The sequence below is a fragment of the Anguilla rostrata genome, chromosome 18 (genome assembly GCF_018555375.3).
Source record: "Anguilla rostrata isolate EN2019 chromosome 18, ASM1855537v3, whole genome shotgun sequence".
In the NCBI taxonomy this organism is placed as follows: Eukaryota; Metazoa; Chordata; class Actinopteri; order Anguilliformes; family Anguillidae; genus Anguilla; species Anguilla rostrata.
The window spans coordinates 29,180,230-29,202,634 of NC_057950.1; the positions used below are offsets into that span (position 1 = coordinate 29,180,230).

Sequence of the window (22,405 nt, forward strand, 5' to 3'; positions counted from 1 at the left end):
TTCAATATTCATCAATAGTTGATGGAAACAATGTAAATTAGTAAAGCTCTACGGTGTGAAAGATTGGAAAGGACTCCCAGTTTGAGTTATGAAGCTCTTTTACAGCATATGTGCATGGGTTTCTGGGTTTCTTGGTGTTGGCATGTCTTCAGCTGGAGTGAATGGCTTGGGAATGTCTCTCAGTAATGACGTTAATTGTTCATGATGGAGCAAATGAGCTACAGGAGGAAGCCAGTGCTGAATCAGCAGTTTCAAATTAAAAAAAAAATCTCCATCCAGGAAAAAAGCTGCCAGTCAGACCTCACTTCCTGTCTGTGTGCTGCCAGTCAGGCCCCACTTCCTGTCTGTGTGCTTGGGGGAGGAAACATGTGTGAGAGAGGGGACGTGGCAGGGATCATGTGCAGAACAGTCACTGAAAAAATTTTTGGGCTTGAATCCTTTCATTGATAAAATACAGCCTTTAATGTATTAAATATATTATAACAGTGAACGAAGCGAGTCCTTAATATTGTGGATGTGGACAAAATAGTATGCCATGGGAAACTGGTTCTCATGATTTAAATATTCATATGATCTTCGATTACAGTATGTCTTTTGTTTGTCATTGAATAGCAGAGATATTGTATTTCATCAGTGTCTTTATTCGAGTGCATTTTTGTGGTTTTTAGAGTTTTCCAGTGATTGGCAGTTAAAGAATTACTCTGGAATTTGTTTGGCCACTCAAGGCTAGATTGAGGTTAGCCAGCCAGAGCCTTCAGGCTACCGTAACTCTGAAAGCTTAATCCTCAAACCTCCTGTTTCCAAAATCCTGAGTCAGGTTTGAGCAGCAGATCTTTCAGCACTGGAGCAATACGCCTGGAAGCCTGGATTATCAAAAAAACATGAGTAAGGGCTGGAAACCTGGCTCTTTCCCATGGAGAATAGAGCCTTTTGTGTGCGAGTGTGATATTTTAGCTTTTATGCTTACAGTACCCTGTATATGTAAAACGCGGTATTACACAGAAATGTCCAGCCAAATGACTAGTCCTTCGGTGCGTTGATAAATCCCATGGAATTGAATTCTGGCTGTTCCAGCGCTGCCTCCGTTTGGGGATTCAGAAAGGAAGCAGTCAGCGTCCTGTAGCGTCATCCAGAGAGGAAGAGTTTCAGTCTGCTGGGGTTTATCTTTCCTTGTCGCTTAAGAGCAGGGGCATCATGCAAGCCAAAATTCTGTGGGGGGGAGGGCACAATTACAGCGGGTGGCATGGTGGTCCTTCCCCAGAAAATAAATGAAATAATGATGCAATTTTCTGCAATTCGACATATATATTCAACACTTTGGGGGGATTATTTTAAAACTTCACTAAATCAGTTTTTGTAGCTCAGTAATCTCCCACTTTATATCAGGGTAAATACTGTATATTTATTTAGAGATTTTCATGTCAATTATTTATGCTGTTTTTTAAAAGAATTATGAGATTTTCCTCTGCATCTTGACCTGGAGATATCAAATGGAATTCAGTGTTTTGCTAACTGTGATAGTGGTGGTAAAAACTATCAGCTCACTGCCATAAGATTCACACAGCTCCCCTTTACCAATATTAAATAGGATGCTATGCTATCACAAGTCACGACTAGCTAGCGAGCCAGAAGGCTAAACAACCGGATTGAGGGATGGCTACTAACATTAGCTGGTACTAGCCAACTATCTTGCAAAGCAAACTATGCCTATATTTCTCAAATGCAATTAAGTGTGTATAACTAATTGCATTTCATTTTCACACATTTGAAAAAGGGATTGATGGTCTACTAACTACTTCAGCAACACACCGTTAAGCTGTAGCCTACATCTCCTCCAGCACTGATGCGCAACAGAGTGCTGTGTGCGTGCGTACCTGCTGTTGCGAACCGATTTCATCCTGCAACTTTTGGAAAAACCAATACCATAGGGAAAGTGGGTGTGTGACATTTTGAGGTATGATCTATGACATAATTAGAAGAATACGTTTGACTCGTAATATAAAATGATCATAACTACATATTATAAAAAATAATAGTAATAAAAAAAATCCAGATATCAAAAATCTGGTGGGGCACGTGCCCCCGCAGATTTAATGGGCATGACGCGTCTGCTTAAGAGCAACTCGTCCAGCTAGTGGAGTACAGAGTGTGCAGTCCAGCTAGTGGAGTACAGATTGCACAGTCCAGCTAGTGGAGGACAGAGTGCACAGTCCAGCTAGTGGAGTACAGAGTGTGCAGTCCAGCTAGTGGAGTACAGAGTGTGCAGTCCAGCTAGTGGAGAACAGAGTGCACAGTCCAGCTAGTGGAGTACAGAGTGCGCAGTCCAGCTAGTGGAGTGCAGAGTGCGCAGTCCAGCTAGTGGAGTACAGAGTGTGCAGTCCAGCTAGTGGAGTACAGATTGCACAGTCCAGCTGGTGGAGTGCAGAGTGCGCAGTCCAGCTAGTGGAGTACAGAGTGTGCAGTCCAGCTAGTGGAGTGCAGAGTGCGCAGTCCAGCTAGTGGAGTACAGAGTGTGCAGTCCAGCTAGTGGAGTGCAGAGTGCACAGTCCAGCTAGTGGAGGACAGAGTGCACAGTCCAGCTAGTGGACTGCAGAATGCACAGTCCAGCTAGTGGAGTGCAGAGTGTGCAGTCCAGCTAGTGGAGAACAGAGTGCACAGTCCAGCTAGTGGAGTACAGAGTGTGCAGTCCAGCTAGTGGAGAACAGAGTGCACAGTCCAGCTAGTGGAGAACAGAGTTCACAGTCCAGCTAGTGGAGTACAGAGTGCGCAGTCCAGCTAGTGGAGTGCAGAGTGCACAGTCTAGCTAGTGGAGTACAGAGTGTGCAGTCCAGCTAGTGGAGAACAGATTGCACAGTCCAGCCAGTGGAGTGCAGAGTGCACAGTCCAGCTAGTGGAGGACAGAGTGCACAGTCCAGCTAGTGGAGTGCAGAGTGTGCAGTCCAGCTAGTGGAGAACAGAGTGCACAGTCCAGCTAGTGGAGTACAGAGTGTGCAGTCCAGTTAGTGGAGAACAGAGTGCACAGTCCAGCTAGTGGAGTACAGAGTGTGCAGTCCAGCTAGTGGAGAACAGAGTGTGCAGTCCAGCTAGTGGAGAACAGAGTTCACAGTCCAGCTAGTGGAGTACAGAGTGTGCAGTCCAGCTAGTGGAGTGCAGAGTGCACAGTCCAGCTAGTGGAGTGCTGAGTGCACAGTCCAGCTAGTGGAGTACAGAGTGTGCAGTCCAGCTAGTGGAGAACAGAGTGTGCAGTCCAGCTAGTGGAGTACAGAGTGTGCAGTCCAGCTAGTGGAGTGCAGAGTGCACAGTCCGTCTAATGGAGTACAGAGTGCACAGTCCAGTTAGTGGAGAGCAGAGTGCACAGTCCAGCTAGTATAGTACAGATTGCACAGTCCAGCTAGTGGAGTACAGAGTGTGCAGTCCAGCTAGTGGAGTACAGAGTGCACAGTCCAGCTAGTGGAGTACAGAGTGTGCAGTCCAGCTAGTGGAGTACAGAGTGCACAGTCCAGCTAGTGGAGTACAGAGTGTGCAGTCCAGCTAGTGGAGTACAGAGTGTGCAGTCCAGCTAGTGGAGTGCAGAGTGCACAGTCCAGCTAGTGGAGGACAGAGTGCACAGTCTAGCTAGTGGACTGGAGAGTTCACAGTCCAGCTAGTGGAGTGCAGAGTGTGCAGTCCAGCTAGTGGAGTGCAGAGTGCACCGTCCAGCTAGTGGAGTGGAGAAAGGGGTAGGGTACATACTTCTATACACCTGCTCGACCACTCCGCTCTGCAGCAGCAGGGCACCTTGTACCCCCTCCCACCCGAGTAAAGGGATCACAGAGCTTCTCCACCTTAGCTTCCCAGTGGTGGAACGAACTCCCTGTCCCTCTTTGAACCTTTGAACCCTCACTAGACTCATCTCTCCAGACTATACCTGGACTAACTACCACCACTCTGTATATCATTTCACTTTAACCCCCCCCCCCCCCCCTTTCATGACACTTGTTACATGTACCCCCATTCCAGGACTTTTTGGTAATTTGTATTTGTCCTAATATTGTAGCTTGTTCTTCTGCCTAATTGGCTTGGCAGAGGTTAGGTCAGAATAGTGTTCACTGTGTGAACTGAACTGTGTTCTTGGCTAGAAATAGCTGTATGGAATAAGTATCGTATTTTATTGAACCTGTGTGTTGTGGTTGTCCATGACCATGAAATGCACTTTTGTACGTCGCTTTGGATAAAAGTGTCTGCCAAATAAATGTAATGTAATGTAACATGCGGTAGTCTGTACTGTCCCCAGTCCACAAAGAGAGGATGTTACAGAGATAGAGTAGGCCTAAAAAAAATTTGACATTCCATGTTAGAGAAAAAGTAACAAAAAAAAAACTGGGGGTGAGTATGTGTCTAAAAGTGAGCTGATATTTACAATTAATCTATACTGACAAAGGCCCAAATTATGCATGACAGATACATTGTTTTCTATATCTACATTTTAATCTTAAACCAGATTACTAATATGAAAGCTATCATTTAGCGTTAATCTTCAGAGAAACCAGGAGTATCAGCAAAGAACTCCTCCTCCTTATATATCTCAGCTCAGCAGTTTTTATTTCTAATCCGTGGGAAATTATGTTGTCTCTGAGCAACACAATTTGTATTTGTGAGCTGCAAAGTGCTGTATGCAGGTGTGTAATGATGCAATCATATGCTGTCTGTTATTTCATATTTAAATCTCTCAATCATCCTGCATGCAGCCCAAAAGATTAAAATAATAAGAAATAAAAATTCTGTCTACTACTTATGCAAGGGAAGTGGGACAGAATATTAGACATTGAAATGGAAAATCCTGCTTGGTGTACCTTTGCTTTTTATGAGCAATTTAGGTCCTGGAATCCTTAATTTAAAGCATTTGGTCACACAGCCTGTGTTTTATTAGCTGCAGTGGAATGGATTTGGCCTTGGTGGTACGCCTTTGTGATATTTAACTGTGCTGTAATATTCAGTCTCATTTCTTACCTGGAACTGAAACAACAAACTCTGCCAAAGAACAGGGCAAAATGCGTGGGAGAGGCGGACCGCAACAACATCACGCCAACAAATTATTTATGCTGAGCGCGTGCATTTTGTTGCAAAATACAACTGTGCATGTATTTGTAAGAACCGCGCTGTGTAGTTCTAACTTTAAAACTCTAATTATGGCAGATATCTCGAACGACCATGGTTTGATCGACATTTGACCACAAACTGGACTGTGGTTTGGCTCTTTTTTTTGATGAAAATTAGAACTGAAAGCAAATTGGTTTGTTATGTGTGAAGAGCAGTGCTGTAGCTTGGACTCAGGATATTAAGTGAAGAGATTGGATCCATGCCTAAGTTCTTACAGTACAGCAATATCTTTGACCTACTTAATAACTGGATTGGGTTGGACCTATTCAGGCGAGCCAGACTCAGGCCCTAGAGGTCTCCAGGTTTTTGGTGCCTCCGGATTTTTGGTGTGTTTTTCAGCACTTAAATTTTTCATTAATTACTTAAGTCATTGGCTACAGAAAATCTCGCAGCTCATTTCCATGGCCAAGGCTGGCTGCTCGCAGCTGAAAACACCACAGAAAACCACATGTCGGGGCCCACCGAACTGTTTTTGAATTGCTGGGGGAGTTAAACCTGTAGACACTGCTTGCGCCCTCTCATGGTGGAGAGAAACCCCTGGAGTTACAACCTGTAGACACTGGGCCCTCCTGGACTGGAGTTAAACCGCAGGCACTGGCCCTCGGCTGGTTCCGCGCCTCGCCTCAGGACTGGAGTTAAACCTGCAGGCACTGCAGCCCTCCAGGACTGGCTGTCCTTCTGTCTCCTTATAAAAGTTTACACCTAGATCTAGCAAAGCATTTTCCTTTTGTCAGATAAGGTGAAATAAAAGATTTTTCTCAGAATAAGTCTTAACGTTCACAGGTTTGCAGTTGCGCTGTGTGTTTTTATAGGAGAGCATCAATCACAGCCGAATGGTCTATGCTGTGCCTTTCAAAGTTCTCATTAACCTGGGTCTATTTTAAGACCCCTTTAACCTATAATAAATTCAACAGATGGGGTTTCTTGATAATAACCTGCTGTTGTGGCAACAGTGGTGATGTGATAACCTCTGAATTAGGGTCAGAATGTCCTACCGCTCCAAAGACTGAGTGGTACTTCTTCAGCAGAAATAGGCCTCTGCCCCTTTAACACAGGCTTAGTTTTAAAGTGATCACTTTGCTGTTTCACCACCATTTACAACAGCACAATTGGGGCATGCAGTGTGCACATTGCTAAGCAAAGCATGTGAGGTAAAATTAATCAGATTTTGTTTCTGGCTACAGAGTAGAGCTATGGGGGTTTGCAGAGGAAATTCAGACTGTATTTTCAGCTTTTTGGAATGCTGCACTAATCAGTAATTAGGCACAACTGCTGATTATCACGCAGGTGAACCACATCAAGAAAAATAACATCATGTTTTCATGAGCCTCTTTTTTAAAAACATGTGCCATGCCCCAGCGAGTGCCATGCTGGATTAACCCTTTCAGCGGTGAAACTGTTTTATGTAATGGTGCTGAAAGCTGGGTGTGTTTGTGTGATTCTGTACTTTTTAATTCAAAGAGAAACGCTCAGTGGTATACCTCTGTGCTGTGTGCTTTAACAGGCCCTGAAGCCAAACACATGGTTATGTATTCCAGAGGTCCGTGGGGGACCAGGCCTGTGCTCCCCATGTTATTTCTGCATCCTGTGCATTGCTCAGACATGCAGAGGGGTCATGCATTATCCTCTTACTGCACACTGTGCATTACTCAGCCATGCAGAGGGGTCATGCATTATCCTCTCACTGCAGCCTGTGCATTACTCAGACATGCAGACGGGTCATGCATTATCCTCACACTGCAGCCTGTGCATTACTCAGACATGCAGGGGGGTCATGCATTATACTCACACTGCACCCTGTGCATTACTCAGACATGCAGAGGGGTGATGCATTATTCTCTTACTGCAGCCTGTGCATTACTCAGACATGCAGAGGGGTGATGCATTATTCTCTTACTGCAGCCTGTGCATTACTCAGACATGCAGAGGGGTGATGCATTATTCTCACACTGCACCCTGTGCATTACTCAGACATGCAGACGGGTCATGCATTATCCTCACACTGCAGCCTGTGCTTACTCAGACATGCAGGGGGGTCATGCATATCCTCACACTGCAGCCTGTGCATTACTCAGACATGCAGAGGGGTCATGCATTATCCTCACACTGCAACCTGTGCATTACTCAGACATGCAGAGGGGTGATGCATTGTTCTCTCACTGCACCCTGTGCATTACTCAGACATGCAGAGGGGTCATGCATAACTCTCTCACTGCACCCTGTGCATTACTCAGAAATACAGAGGGGTGATGCATTATTCTCTTACTGCACCCTGTGCATTACCCAGACATGCAGGGGCGTCATGCATTATTCTCACACTGCACCCTGTGCATTACACAGACATGCAGGGGGGTCATGCATTATCCTCTCACTGCACCCTGTGCATTACACAGACATGCAGGGGGGTCATGCATTATCCTCTTACTGCAGCCTGTGCATTACTCAGAAATACAGAGGGGTGATGCATTATTCTCTTACTGCACCCTGTGCATTACTCAGACATGCAGAGGGGTCATGCATTATTCTCTTACTGCAGCCTGTGCATTACTCAGACATGCAGAGGGGTGATGCATTATCCTCTCACTGCACACTGTGCATTACTCAGACATGCCGAGGGGTCATGCATTATTCTCTTACTGCACCCTGTGCATTACTCAGACATGCAGAGGGGTCATGCATTACTCTCTCACTGCACCTTGTGCATTACTCAGACATGCAGGGGCGTCATGCATTATCCTCTTACTGCAGCCTGTGCATTACTCAGAAATACAGAGGGGTGATGCATTATTCTCTTACTGCACCCTGTGCATTACTCAGACATGCAGAGGGGTCATGCATTATTCTCTTACTGCACCCTGTGCATTACTCAGACATGCAGAGGGGTGATGCATTATCCTCTCACTGCACACTGTGCATTACTCAGACATGCCGAGGGGTCATGCATTATTCTCTTACTGCACCCTGTGCATTACTCAGACATGCAGAGGGGTCATGCATTACTCTCTCACTGCACCCTGTGCATTACTCAGACATGCAGAGGGGTGATGCATTATCCTCTCACTGCACACTGTGCATTACTCAGACATGCAAAAGGGTCATGCATTACTCTCTCAGTGCACCCTGTGCATTACTCAGACATGCAGAGGGGTTGTGCATTTTTTTCACGGTTTTTCTGATTGTTGTAAACTGCTCTCCCACCTCTTTTCTCTTTGCAGGTGTACCTCATCAATGTCACGTACTCCGACGCCTCCTCCCACGTCATATACCGCAGATACAGCACCTTCTTTGACCTCCAGGTAAAATAAAAGATAAAGTTTGCAAACTTTCTCGTATATGTATGAAAAATTATATATACATCTATATTTATATGTTGTAATGAGATCCATAATGTTTGGGCTATGTTCTCTGAACTGTACTGTGATTTTAGATTTGTAATCAAGCAATTCACATGTGGATAAGCTACACATTCTCTGCTTCTCTGCTAAAGGGTATTTTTCTATATTTTGTTTCACTATGTAGAACCTTCAGCAGTTTTTATGTATAGCACCCATTTTAGGGTGCCATAATATTGGGGACAAATGACTTCACAGGTGTTTCTGATTAGTCAGGTGTGTTCAATTGCATCTTTATTGCAAGTTCAAGAGAGCTTTCTGTATCTAGTCTTGATTGTTTTGATGCTTTTGATTGCATTTGGGGTCTGTTATTAGTGTTTGTCAGCATAAGGACCAGAGTTGCACCAATGAAAGTCAAGGAAGCCATTATAAGGCTGAGAAATATGAAAAAAACAGTCAGAGATATGGACCAAACCTTAGGCTTCCAAAACCAACTGTTTGGAGCATCATTAAGATGACAGAGAGCACTGGTTGAGTTCAGTAATTGCAAAGGGCCTGGTAGGCTAAGGGAGACCTCTACAGTTGAGGACCAAAGTTTTCTCCCCATAATGAAGAAAAAACCCCAAGCACCTGCCCTGTTCATTCTCCTGCTGCTATCAGCAGTTACAGCATCAATGAAGACAAGTGAGCCAGTAGCTGTAGCAGCCATACATGCCCAAACAGTAACGCCCCCACCAACATGTTGCACAGATGAGGTTGCGGGGGGTGCTTTGGATCTTGGAGAGTTTCTTTTGGCCTCTACACTTTGCTCTTGCCATCATTCTGATACAAGTCAATCTTGGTCTCATCTGTCCACAAGAGCGACAAGACCTTTTCCAGAACTCTGTAGGCTCTTTTAGGTACTTCTTGTAACCTGACCATCCTGTTTTTGCAGCTATCTAGTGCACCCTGCAGTGTAGCCTCTGTAGTTCTGTTCATGAAGTTTTCTGCTGACAGTAGTCAATGACACATCCATGCCTGCCCCCGGAAGAGTGTTTCTGATCACCTGTCAGACAGGTGTTTGAGGTTTTTTCCTCAAATTAATTAAGAATTCTTTGGTCATCAACTGTAGAGTTCTTCTTTAGCCTACCAGGCCCGTTGAGATTACTGAGCTCACCAGTGCACTCTTCCTTCTTAATGATGTTCCAAGCAGTTGATTTTGGTTAGTCTGAGGTTTGGCCCTTGTCTCTGACTGTGCCAGAGCATGTCGATGAGAGGGGTGTGGGGTACCCCGGGCTTTCAGTTAGACGAACGACTCCTGCGGAAGACCCAGCCGTCAATGGCTGCAGTGTTCTCCACAGGAAGTGATGCGTGGATCAGGGCGGCGGAATGTGGGAGTTCCTCTTGATAATGAGAGAGGCCTGACAGGAGCGGCAGACTCCCACTGCTGGGCTGATTGCTCCCAGAGCTCAGAAACACTGAGAGGAAATAATATCTCTGAGCAGAGAGGTCAAGCCAACATCTTCAGCCCTCTGAATCCTCCCTTAGGCCCGGCAGCTCATAACCCATCTCATTATTTTATATTTAAACGTTTGGCATTGTGCAGTGCTGCTTTCTCTCTGTGTAGTGAACCCACCCTGCTTTGCTGCCGATAATGTGAGCTCTATCCCAGTTATATTTACTGATCCAACAGCTTTCCTGTGACAGTCAGTCATTGGGATTTTGTTCACATGCAACTGGGCGCTCTACCGTCTCTTAAATGTGACCAGTTCTCACTTTGTCCAGTATGTAATATGTTAGAGTGCATATTGATCTGACACCATAATGTGTGTGTGGACTAGGCAGATGCACTTAAATGGCAAATAGCCCTTCAACTGCAGCAGGCAGCCACACACCGCACCTCCTTCCCACACACTGTCAGAATTCGGGCTGGCGTGTCGGGTCCAGGGAGAGTCAGAGGAAATACTGCTGTTTTCACTGCTACAGGAAATTGTGTTTTCTAGCTGCCATGAAGATCCCCTATTCTCCTGTTTTATTTCGCAGACCGGCTCGTTTATTTGGCCGACTCTTCTGGTCTGTCTGAAGCGCTGGCTGAGCAGGGGTTAGAGAACTGAGCTCGTGCTGTCAGCTTAAGCTTGTATATTTGAACACCATTGGACAAGGTGCATGATCTGAAGGTTCGGCGTGTCTTGCTCTGTGGGAGTTGTGTGGGAACGTATGGGAACATTCCAGAAGCTTCTCCGTGTACGGTGCGAGGGCTGTCTGCGCTGCGAGGAGGAAGAGTGGCCAGCGCGGCCGGGGAGGCGGAGCTCTGCGGCGTGCCGAATCCTGGCTTTCGGTGACCTCTGCCCGCAGGAAGGGCTTGAAGGTTGAGGTGACACTGTGTGCCCGGTGGAAATGGGCGTGTCCTTGTGCGCGTGTGTCGGACGGCGGCGTCGGTGAGCGGTCACCGCGTCCGACGGAAGCAGCTTTCGGCACGTTCACCGGGGATGAGTCCGTTTATCTGTGCTAACGTGCGTCAGCCCATAGGGAAAGCCCATGGGGAACAGCAAGGACATGAGACACCGCTAGTTCCTTTAGAAATGACCACGTCCACTTCAAGTGCACCTAGACTGGTGCTGCAACAAATGAAACCCGAGGACTGTGTTTTGCTGACAGAATCGTATGCTACATTAAAAGGTATTTCACTTGATATTCACTACTTGGTATTTTAAATGAGCGACTGAGAGACTTTTTAGAAGCTCTTAGGATAGGTTGTTAATTAATGTGTAGAATTTGTAATATATTTATTTTCATTGGCAGAGTAAACATTATCACAGAAATAATTTCAGCAACGAACAAAGTTACTTAAAATTCACTGATGTTTATGTTTGCTGAAAATACCACAATGTATGTGTTATAAATATCGAACTGTACCAAGCTTGTATTATAACAGAATGACAAAGACAAATTTTCTTTTTTAACCAAATTAAATTAAGCTGAACTGAACTTAATTGTGTATGCTATGTTTGCATTTGAAATATGAATATATTGAGAGAGATTTCAAAACGGATTGGCAGGTTTTATCGAGAATATAAGCCATTTCATTTATCTTTAAAACAAAAAGAAGAAACAAAAACCTGTACCTTTAAAATGAAAAGTAGTTTAATCTCAATTGCAGTTGACATTTCATAGTTGTTCCTGGAATACATTTTAGAACATCTGAAGGGTGGGGATTCATGTTGTTTTCCACCTCACACTGGCAGCTGGACGGCTTGTCTTTGTTTTTTCTGAAGTGCATGAATACCCTTCCCCAGCTGTCCGTGCTGCCTGAGTCTCTGTGTAAGAGTGTCCTGTGAAGCTCCAGTCCTGTCCCTGCTGCCTGAGTCTCTGTGACTGAGGCTCCTGTGAAGCTCTAGTCCTGTCCCTGCTCCTGTGAAGCTCCAGTCCTGTGCCTGCTGCCTGAGTCTCTGTGTAAGAGTGTGCTGTGAAGCTCTAGTCCTGTCCCTGCTGCCTGAGTCTCTGTGTAAGAGTGTGCTGTGAAGCTCTAGTCCTGTCCCTGCTGCCTGAGTCTCTGTGTAAGAGTGTTCTGTGAAGCTCCAGTCCTGTCCCTGCTGCCTGAGTCTCTGTGTAAGAGTGTGCTGTGAAGCTCCAGTCCTGTCCCTGCTGCCTGAGTCTCTGTGTAAGAGAGTCCTGTGAAGCTCTAGTCCTGTCCCTGCTCCTGTGAAGCTCCAGTCCTGTCCCTGCTGCCTGAGTCTCTGTGTAAGAGTGTGCTGTGAAGCTCCAGTCCTGTCCCTGCTGCCTGAGTCTCTGTGTAAGAGCGTCCTGTGAAGCTCCAGTCCTGTCCCTGCTCCTGTGAAGCTCCAGTCCTGTCCCTGCTGCCTGAGTCTCTGTGTAAGAGTGTGCTGTGAAGCTCTAGTCCTGTCCCTGCTGCCTGAGTCTCTGTGTAAGAGTGTCCTGTGAAGCTCCAGTCCTGTCCCTGCTGCCTGAGTCTCTGTGTAAGAGCGTCCTGTGAAGCTCCAGTCCTGTCCCTGCTCCTGTGAAGCTCCAGTCCTGTCCCTGCTGCCTGAGTCTCTGTGTAAGAGTGTGCTGTGAAGCTCTAGTCCTGTCCCTGCTGCCTGAGTCTCTGTGTAAGAGTGTCCTGTGAAGCTCCAGTCCTGTCCCTGCTGCCTGAGTCTCTGTGTAAGAGCGTCCTGTGAAGCTCGTTCCCGATTGGGGCGGTTGGCGTCCTCCCCTAGGTGGCGATCATGCTGTGATGGCGGCAGACCCTAAACGGTGGCCTGGCAGCTCTAGATGACACGTAGAGGAAGCTGGGACTGAGGGGGCAACCGATGGAGCGTGAAATTGCCGAAAAGTGTGAAGATTAACCAGATTTAGGGAGGGGGGGTTGTGGAATAAGTAGGGAGGGAGAAGCCCCGCAGTGCTGTCTTTTAGCGAGCGCCCTCGCCCTGCAGCTTAACCATGAGCCGAACAGCTGGATTTTTTTTCTTTTTTAACAGTTCTGGATTGGGTCCCCGGAGAAGCAGGATCAGTTCTCCCCTACAACACTTTCTCATTTGCGGTGTAAATATTTAATGGCGTCATACATCGATGCAGCTTGGCCTGGCCACTCGAAGGCGTGTCTGGTGTAGTTTAACCCGTTCCCGAGGTTCCTGTTATAGCCGGGTTTTCTGCGTTACTCTGGTGTTTTGGGCCATTTATGCCCTGGAGGCTGAGGTCACGTGACTGTGGTCGGAGGATGCCTAGTCATAGCCAAGGGTAGGATGAGACATGCTCATAAAAGGACTCTAAGTTAGGGGAGGCTCTGTGGAACAGATGATTGTTCCTCTCACTGGAACAGAACTAATATTTTAAGAATGGCACGGCCTGACGTCTAGAAACGGGTTGACTCAGGTTCCTGTGTTCCTTCCTTTGGAGTGACTCTGTCTGTCCTCACATTCCCGTTTTTGTAATTCTCATTTTTGCATCTTTGACTGAGGCCTGGATTCAGTCAACGTCTTTCCTTAACTTTAGGATGGGCTGCTGGTTTGTGTTTACCTGGTGCTTAATTGATCAATTAAAGCAGTCAGTTCGACTGTTAACTCACCTCACAGATTTTTGGGTTTAAATTGTTTGCTGATATTAAGGTGAAAACAAAAACCAGCAGATGCTGTGGCCCCTCAGGACCAGGAGTGAAGATCACTGCTTTAGCTCATGCTTAAACCCAAGAGTTTCTTTTTTTTCAAATGCGGTTTGGCAAATTACTTTTGTTCATTGCTGAACTGTGTTTGATTCACAATGAAGTACATATTTTTCTTCACAGAGTTAAGGACAAATGTTAATTCAGTCCAGACCTGAATTCTGAAAATAGGTTTCAAGTTTGGGTGGATATCACAACTTCTTGGTGAGCAGTGGTTTCCATGCTGGGCTTTTTCCAATAACAAACAGTAGCCCTGGGACTCTGAATTATTCAGAACCCGGCACATTTCTGTGAAAATGCACTGCATGGGTTCATTAGTAAGTTTTTTCATTCATAGGCAATAATAATGATTTTCCATCAGAAATAGTGACTTTTCAGTAAAGGAAGGAAGTTTGAGGAAGTTTTTACAGTATAATCTCAAAAGGAAAGCATACATTCCCCATCTTGGAATTTGATCAGACTGCTGGTTTTTAAAAAAGCATGCCTTACATATGATACCTTTGGATGAATTACAGAATCAGGGACTCGCTTGTTCTCCCTTGAAAATCAGCGAGTCTTTTAAAAAGCATGATTCCGTTTGTCTGGGTCCAATGCAAATGCCTGTTCTCTGAGCGTGTCCGCGGGGGTGCCAATAGAAGCAATGGCCCAACACCTACTTTGACACACATACAGTGCTGCTGTTGTCTGCTGCACAATTGCTTACTTCACTTTAAAAGTCAGAAAAATAGCAGACAGATGCTTTTCTCTTCCCACTGGCTTGGCAAGGCAGTTTAAATATGTCAGAATTACTGAACTGAGCACACATTGAGCAAATGGGCATGTTCCATTAGTCTGAGCCTTTGGTGATGTAGTCAGGGTTTTCTTTTGTAAAATACATGAATAAAATTTTAATTTTGATGTTTGTACATGAAAGAGAGTGTGTAGATATGAGTGTTGTGATGTTTGTACATGAAAGAGAGTGTGTAGATATGAGTGTTGTGATGTTTGTACATGAAAGAGAGTGTGTAGATATGAGTGTTGTGATGTTTGTACATGAAAGAGAGTGTGTAGATATGAGTGTTGTGATGTTTGGACATGAAAGAGAGTGTGTAGATATGAGTGTTGTGATGTTTGGACATGAAAGAGAGTGTGTAGATATGAGTGTTGTGTTGTGGTTTGGGAGGAGGATGAAGAGTGGATGATTCGCACAGCTCAAATGTGCTTGCTGTGGATGAGTATGACTGGACAATGAGTGACATTGCAGAAGCTACTGACAGGAGCTGACACTTACTGTGTGAACACGTAGAATGGGATGAGGACACAAGCTCTGTGTGTGTGTGTGTGTGTGTGTGCGTGTGAGTGTCTGTGTGCGTGTATGTGTGTGTGTGTGTAAGTATGAGTATATGTGTATGTGTGTGTGTGTGTGTATTGGTGTGCATGTGTATGTACGTGTGAGTGCGTGTGTGTGTGTGCATGTGTGTGTATATGTGTATGTGTGTATGCATGCGTGTGTGTGTTGGTGTGCATGTGTGCGTGTGTGTGTATGTACGCGTGAGTGTGTGTGTGTGTTGGTGTGCGTGTGTGTGTGTGTGTGCTTGTGTGTGTCTGTGTGTGTGTGCATGTGTGTGCATATGTGTGTGTGCATGTGTGTGTGTGAGAGTGTGTGTCTGTGTGTGTGTGCATGTGTGTGCATATGTGTGTGTGCATGTGTGTTTGTGAGAGTGTGTGAGAGTGTGTGTAATCTGCAGGCCCTCTTTAGGAAGCTGTTTGGCCTGCTCTCTAGCACGCTCTTATATATGAATCTGTCCTGCTGCTGCTGGCCCACATGGTGCCCCTGTCTAATATCCCATCTGAAGGCCCTGGAATCACAAGATGGAGATGATTTGTTCTGTATTGTCATGTCAGCACGTGTCTCTTCTCTCTGAGTCACAGTTCCCAAAGTTAATGTAATCTATCCACTGGCATAACAACAACAGCAAATCCCCATGAAAAAGGTTGAATGTTTTTATTCTTCAAAAAGTAGCCATTTATGGGGTCTTGACTATAGTGTGAACACCTTGGATGGTTGAACATATTCAATAGTTTCCAGCGTCACTTTTTTACAAAATGTTTAACGAATGAATTGTTTTGGGCTGCTGGATGGCTCATTTTGGTTCAGGCACCACGCTGTGGTGCATGGATGAGCCCCACAGCTTCGGACCGGTTCCGGAAAGTTCTGACCGGCCGGTAGCTTTAATCGGGCGGCGCGCGGTGGGCGATCGTGTTGCTCGGGGAACGGGAGCGGTCAGTCGGATCGGGTTCCGCGTTCCTCGCTATCTCGCAACCCCCTGGTGAACTGGCTATGCTGGAAGACTTGGCTTATTAATGCCTCCACTGCTAGACTTAACGGCTCCTGAATTCATGAATAATATTTGTTGTGCAGAACGTTGAGGTACACACTATAACCATCATTTGTAAAAAAAAAAAAGTTTTGCATCCCCTTTCTGAGAAGAAACTATCAGTTTCCTGGCTGCTTTTGGGATTTTTTCACCTCATCCAGGCCAGTTTCTGTCTCCTGTCGTTATTTTGCCTGTCAGTCCGTCCGATACGTCTCAGCTAGTGTTTCCTCTGCATGCTGGGACCTGTTCCTGTCGGTTTTGAAAGCAACACATCGAGGGAGGGGGGCGTCAGCAGGGGTCTGAACCAATTATCTGCCGTTCCCAGTCGTGTTCCTTTGATCTGTATGCGTACCACTGGCCACAACACCCAACATACTGTTAGTTTGAACTTTCTTTATTAATATTCATGCATTTATTCATTATTCATTACTCTGTGAGTTTTCTGACCAGTCATAGAGTGCACATTCAATCATCATAAATACTTGACTTCCAATATTTCCCCCCCTCTTAATCTCAGAGAGAGGTTCCGCTGTTCATCCCAAGACAAACAGATCCTTTAAAAACCAGGAATACATATGGAATAAGGTTCTGATTTAGTCTGTGGTTTTAGACAAAGGTAGTGAGGCTGTTTTTTTTAAACTTGGAAAAAGAAGCTCCACTTTACGCGGCGTAATTCGATGCCTTTCCCGAGGATATTTTCAGTGGCAATTACTGTAGCGAGGCGGAGATTACCCTGGAAAATTGTGTGATCCCCTGGCCCCCCCCCCGCGCATTCCCCCCCCCCCCCCCCGCCACACCCAGCAGCGTGGGGGCTGAGAGTTTGGCCAGCGCCGTCCCGCTGCGGTCCAGGCATGTGTCCTTAGCTCCTCTGGCTCGTTACGTGGAAACTCTGAAAACGTCCCGACAACTGTTGCAGTTATTCTGGTGGCGCGCGGACTCCGTTCTGTACTGTAAGTTGGCTGACCTAGTTTCTCGTTACACGACGCTCTCCGGCGAGCGTTTTTTTCCTCCTCGCTCTCCTCGGAGACGAGGGGTCGCCGGGGCTCTCGGGGAACGATCCCGGCAGCGGCCCCCGGGCTGCGTTAGCCGTGGCGGCGGCGGACCGGCAGCTCGTTGGGGTCCCTGACCCGCTGAGCGATTCCAGGGCGATGGGAAAGGGACTAATTAAGGCTCTGGCTGCTCGAGTAGCTGGGCTGAGCTGCTTGAGCTGCAGCCCTTCAGCTGTATTAAGGTGAAAGGATCTGTGTGGCTGTGCTAAAACAGACCTCTGCTAGCGCTCCAGACAACGCCAGGGGGTGGTAAAACAGGTATAGCACTGTCATAGCATCACCTTATGCGTAGACCAAGAGCTCCACTAATTACACAGCAGTGCTGACAGGGATTGGTGGACGCTCTCTGGCTATACCTGCACGTACCCTGTCAATATCCTGAATGTAATTTCCACCCACCTCCCTTGGTGTTGTTCTATGGGTTGGAGTCTTACCTGTTTTCCACAGGTGAGGTCACAACTGCGTGACACCAGTATTATCATCCCTGTTGCATAAAGGGAAGCGTGGACTGAAGCGCAGAACTGGGGCCAGACATGTGCGGTAATGCTGCGGTCTAAACCAGGCACCGAATCAGAACTTAGCTGTCTGTCTGACATACAGACAGACAGACGGACAGATAGATAGACAGATTGGACACAGTACACAGGTGTGGTGTGATTGCCAGTGTATTGAAAACAGAAAAGGAAAGGTAAAACACTTGAGGCTTGTCTCTAATATCCTGCTTTTTATCTGGGTCAAGAGTATGAAGGCTTTTGCAGAAGCAGAATCCTCTGAACCAGCTCTTTAGCTGTGAGCGCTAAAGCAGAGGAGCGCGTCTGACAGTCGGTTTGAGAAGTGCGGACACGGAGATGCTCCACAGGGACCTCGCTGGAATGCGCTGTACTGGGGAGTGGGGGGGGCGAGGCACTCCCTCTGGCTGCGGTTTTTAAAGGTACCGCCGACCCCTCCCCCCCATCCCGCCCATCCCTGTCCCAGGACGTGAGCAGAGCTGTTAGACCCGGGCTGTTGGCGGGCAGAAGACACGCCCGTGCCGCCGCACCTGTCGCTAAGCGCCGGCCCCCTGCGTGCGGTCGGCACGGCGACCCCGGGTGCGGCAGCGGCCGCTCACGCCCGTGAACCGCAAACTCGCGCAGGAACCTGTATAAAGGTCAATAAAAATAATCTCATGAATATGTAATGCCGTTGGTATGGATACCGAGGCGTGCTTCAGCGGGGCTGGATACTCCGCTGTCTTATTTTTAGAGCGAGGAATACGTGCGGCGTATATCATGGAAAGTGACGCGGACCGGAGCAATTTATAGTGCGCGACTGGGAGTGACTGAGGCTTGCGTTCTGTGCGTCAGGCCCACGTCTGGGCACTGAAATCGAACGCTGCCGTTACTCATATGAGTCCTAAAGGAAGGTCTGTAGTCCACACGTTTGATTTCTCACTGTTACTCATATGAGCCCTACAGGAAGGTCTGTAGTCAGCGTTTGATTTCTCGTGTTACTCATATGAGCCCTAAGGAAGGTCTGTAGTCCACGCGTTGATTCTCGCTGTTACTCATATGAGCCCTAAAGGAAGGTCTGTAGTCCACGCGTTTGATTTCTCGCTGTTACTCATATGAGCCCTACAGGAAGGTCTGTAGTCCACGCGTTTGATTTCTCGCTGTTACTCATATGAGCCCTACAGGAAGGTCTGTAGTCCACGCGTTTGCTTTCTCACTGTTACTCATATGAGCCCTAAAGGAAGGTCTGTAGTCCACGCGTTTGATTTCTCGCTGTTACTCATATGAGCCCTAAAGGAAGGTCTGTAGTCCACGCGTTTGATTTCTCACTGTTACTGATATTAGTCCTGAATAAAAGTCTGTAGTCCACGCGTTTGCTTTCTCACTGTTGTGTACATGCAAGCCTGAAGACACAAACTGGGAGACGGGAGTCTCTTAACTACTCGAGAGACATGGAATATACTTCAGTATGCTCCTGGCACCCGACAAAAAAGTTTACGTTTTTTAACATAATACATAGTGTCTTGGATGAAAAATGCATTTCAGTAGAAGTATTATTATTTATGTTAATATTAATATTATTTATATTCATTGAATGTCCCTTGCAGTGTATTTTTCAGCATAGTAGAATATATGTTTCTTAAAATTAGGACCAGAGACTCATGTCCACTACAGGGGAAAAAATGAATGGCTGGGTCTCAGTATGATAGAATGCAGCCTACATTGGAAAAATCTGTACACTTTACAGGAATGTTTTTAAAAAAAAATACATTGCAGTATCTGAAAGCAACATGTAATTTGTATGTTTCCTATATGTTACGAAGTGTTAGTAATATCTTTATTTTAGTATATTGCTATACGTTCCATTTCTCTAAGGGTGGCACAGTGTACTCCATTAAGGCAGAAACAGTCCGCTTCCTCCCTTAACTGAAGCACCACACCTTAAAGGTACTCTGGGTGATTCTAAAAAACTACATCTCCACCATAAAGCTGACATTAGGTTGGGGTGAATGCGGTATGCTACCTATCGTAGACCAGCAATGACAGTGCATTACAACTTGTTACAACTTGTTACGCATGTCATAACACTGTCATAACGTAAACTACGTTCATTTATAACTTTTATTTTGAAATCTGTTTTGTTAAAGCTTCCTGCTTACGTTATGACATTCCTGGGCCATCGGCTGTAATGGCCTGTCATGGCCGGTTGTGACGGGTGATTGGTCAGGCTTGCGGCTGCATCGGGCCGGCTTTATGACGGACAGCACCGCGCAGCTCCTAAAGCTCTCAGACACATCATGTGACCACTGGAGACCACCGGGTATTATGAGTTAAGAGAAGGTGCTTACATTCAATCCCACAATGCACCAATGTAATTTTCCTGAAAATTGGGTAATTTTAACAAAAGAGTAAGATATGGAAAGAAACAGAGAAACGGAAAGCCTGTCGGTTGTCAAGGCGATGCTAGAAAACCACCAAGTAGGGAATTAAGAGTGGTGCCGATTTTAACATAAAGGAAGCCATTATCACTAGTAGATTGGGGGAGGTTGTCAAACTTTGTTGAACAGTCTTTAGTAAAATCTGAAACCTGACAATTATTTTAAAAACCAAGGTCGGATTCAAACCCTGGTTCCAAAATAGTTCTTAGATTTTATTTTGTACAAGAACTGCAGAGGGTGCACGACCTAACAAGTCAGTTCAACGGAGGAACTTGGAGTCCGGAGTGCTGTGGTCTCCTTTTGTGTTTCAGTGGAGAGAAGCCTCATTTGGTCTGCAGAGGCTGTGCTATCGTGGCAGTTGCTAACTGCAGGTGAAACTCTGGTGTTGACTCAGTGACTCCGGCTTGTGACAGGGAGGTTAATAGTTCCATTATATAGAAAATCCCCACCTTTGGCTCCATTCAACCTGGAGCATCTGTGAGCTTGTGTCCGTGCTATCCTGCTTTACTATAGCTGTGTTTAGTGCATCTGTGCTATGGCCAGCAGCCTTGCTACCTCTTCGTCTTCTTCCTCATCCTCCCCATCATCCTCCCCATCATCTTTCTCATTCTCCCCATCACCTTCCTCCTCCTCCCCATCATCTTCCTCATCCTCCCTATCATCCTCCTCATTCCCCCATCACCTTCCTCATCTTCCCCGTCATCTTCCTCACCTCTTTCCCATCATCTTCTTCATCCTCCCCATCATCTTCCTCTTCCTCTTCATTATCTTTCTCCTGATCCCCCTCCTCTTCCTCAACCTATCCCTCATCTTCCTCATTCTCATAATCTTCATTATCCTCATCTTCCTCATTGTCTTTCTCCTGATCCTCTCCTCTTCCTCGTCCGCCTCATCATTTTTTATACTCGTCATTGCCTTCCTCGTCATCATCCTGATCCACTTCTCTTCCTCATCCCTCTCTTCTCTCTCTTTTTCCTCATCCTCTTTTTCCTGCTCCTTGTCCTCATTTGACTCAACTTTATGCCAATGTAATATGCTGCAACACGCTGTAAAAAAATATGTGAACTTTTCTGAAAATATATTAAGTACATTTTTCAACAGCGTGTGGTAGTAGTGCACTGAAAGCAGTAATAATTTGTATATATGGAGTAAGCATAACTGAGTCAACAAGAACTGCAGCACATGCTGCAGCACAGATGTGAAATTATTAAAACACGGGACTTTTACTGCCCTGTAAAACTGCAAAATGTGGGCCTTTTTATTAGGTTAGTAGAATCATGAGAGGATTTTAAAACAACAGAGTACATATCGCACTTCCACACGTTGTAATAAAAAGGAGGAAGATGTTCATTTATGAGCACTCATATGTAGGCCTAAAATTAATTTGTTTTTAGCTAGCATAACAGAACGTCGTAAGAGTCCTAAAAATCTTTTCCTGCATGATGAACATGGAAAAATAATGTTTAATACACACTTTTTAAGAGATTATCTTGCTTAAATTCTACAAACAGGAGTCATTTGTTTTTACGTCCCAGTTGAAGGCTAGTTTTTTTCCCCCACAGTCAGTGAGTTCTGTGACCTTTTAAAGGGTAAAAAAGTGCGTTGGTGTCAGAAGTATTTATTTAATGCGTTTTTTTATTAATGGGAATCAGACATTACTTCCTGTTCCACTGCTTCATGCTGTGGCTGTTTTAGCTGGGTCCAAATGAGGAGAAAACTTTGAGCAGATTCCGCTCCACAACGACAGTTCTTTTCATCCATCTTTACATGTTTGCCCCTTTCTACCTTCTATTCATGGTGATACATGAGTAGATCTTAATGAGATATAAAAATGTATATTTTAAATTTGCCAGTGTCTAATATCAGATAGCTTGCTCGGGAAATATCTAGTGGAAATTTCCACTACCAGTGACTTTCATTTGTATGTGTGTGGTTTTGTGAAAAGCATGGTTAACCAAAAAGGCTTTCTGCCTACCCCTGTACCCTGGCCTGTTTTCTTGCGGTATGTGTGTGCATGTGTATGTGCGTGTGTGTGTGTGTGTGTGTATATATGTGGTGTGTGTGTGCGTGTGTGTGTGTGTGTGTGCATGTGTGTGTGTATATGTGGTGTGTGTGTGCGTGTGTGTGTGTGTGTGTGTGTGTGCATGTGTGTGTGTATATGTGGTGTGTGTGTGTGTGTGTGTGTGTGCATGTGTGTGTGTATAGGTGGTGTGTGTGTGTGTATATGTGTGTGTGTGTGTGTGTGTGTGCATGTGTGTGTGTGTGTGTGTATGTGGTGTGTGTGTGTGTGTATATGTGGTGTGTGTGTGTGTGTGTGTGTATATGTGGTGTGTGTGTGTGTGTGTGTGCATGTGTGTGTGTGTGTGTATATGTGGTGTGTGTGTGTGTGTAAATGTGTGTGTATATGTGGTGTGTGTGTGTGTGTATATGTGGTGTGTGTGTGTGTGTGTGCATATGTGTGTGTG

General features: G+C 45.8%; 1 protein-coding gene across 4 annotated transcripts in view; it reads left to right on the plus strand.

Annotated features, from left to right (window-relative positions):
• Positions 1 to 22,405, plus strand: part of LOC135244678 (SH3 and PX domain-containing protein 2A-like) — a 109,911-nt gene that overhangs the window by 4,276 nt on the left and 83,230 nt on the right. For all 4 annotated transcript variants that reach the window (XM_064317163.1, XM_064317165.1, XM_064317164.1 and 1 more), the window contains exon 2: positions 8,355 to 8,435. In XM_064317163.1, coding sequence (XP_064173233.1) covers positions 8,355 to 8,435 — 81 coding nt within the window. The remainder of the gene's footprint in view (positions 1 to 8,354; positions 8,436 to 22,405) is intronic.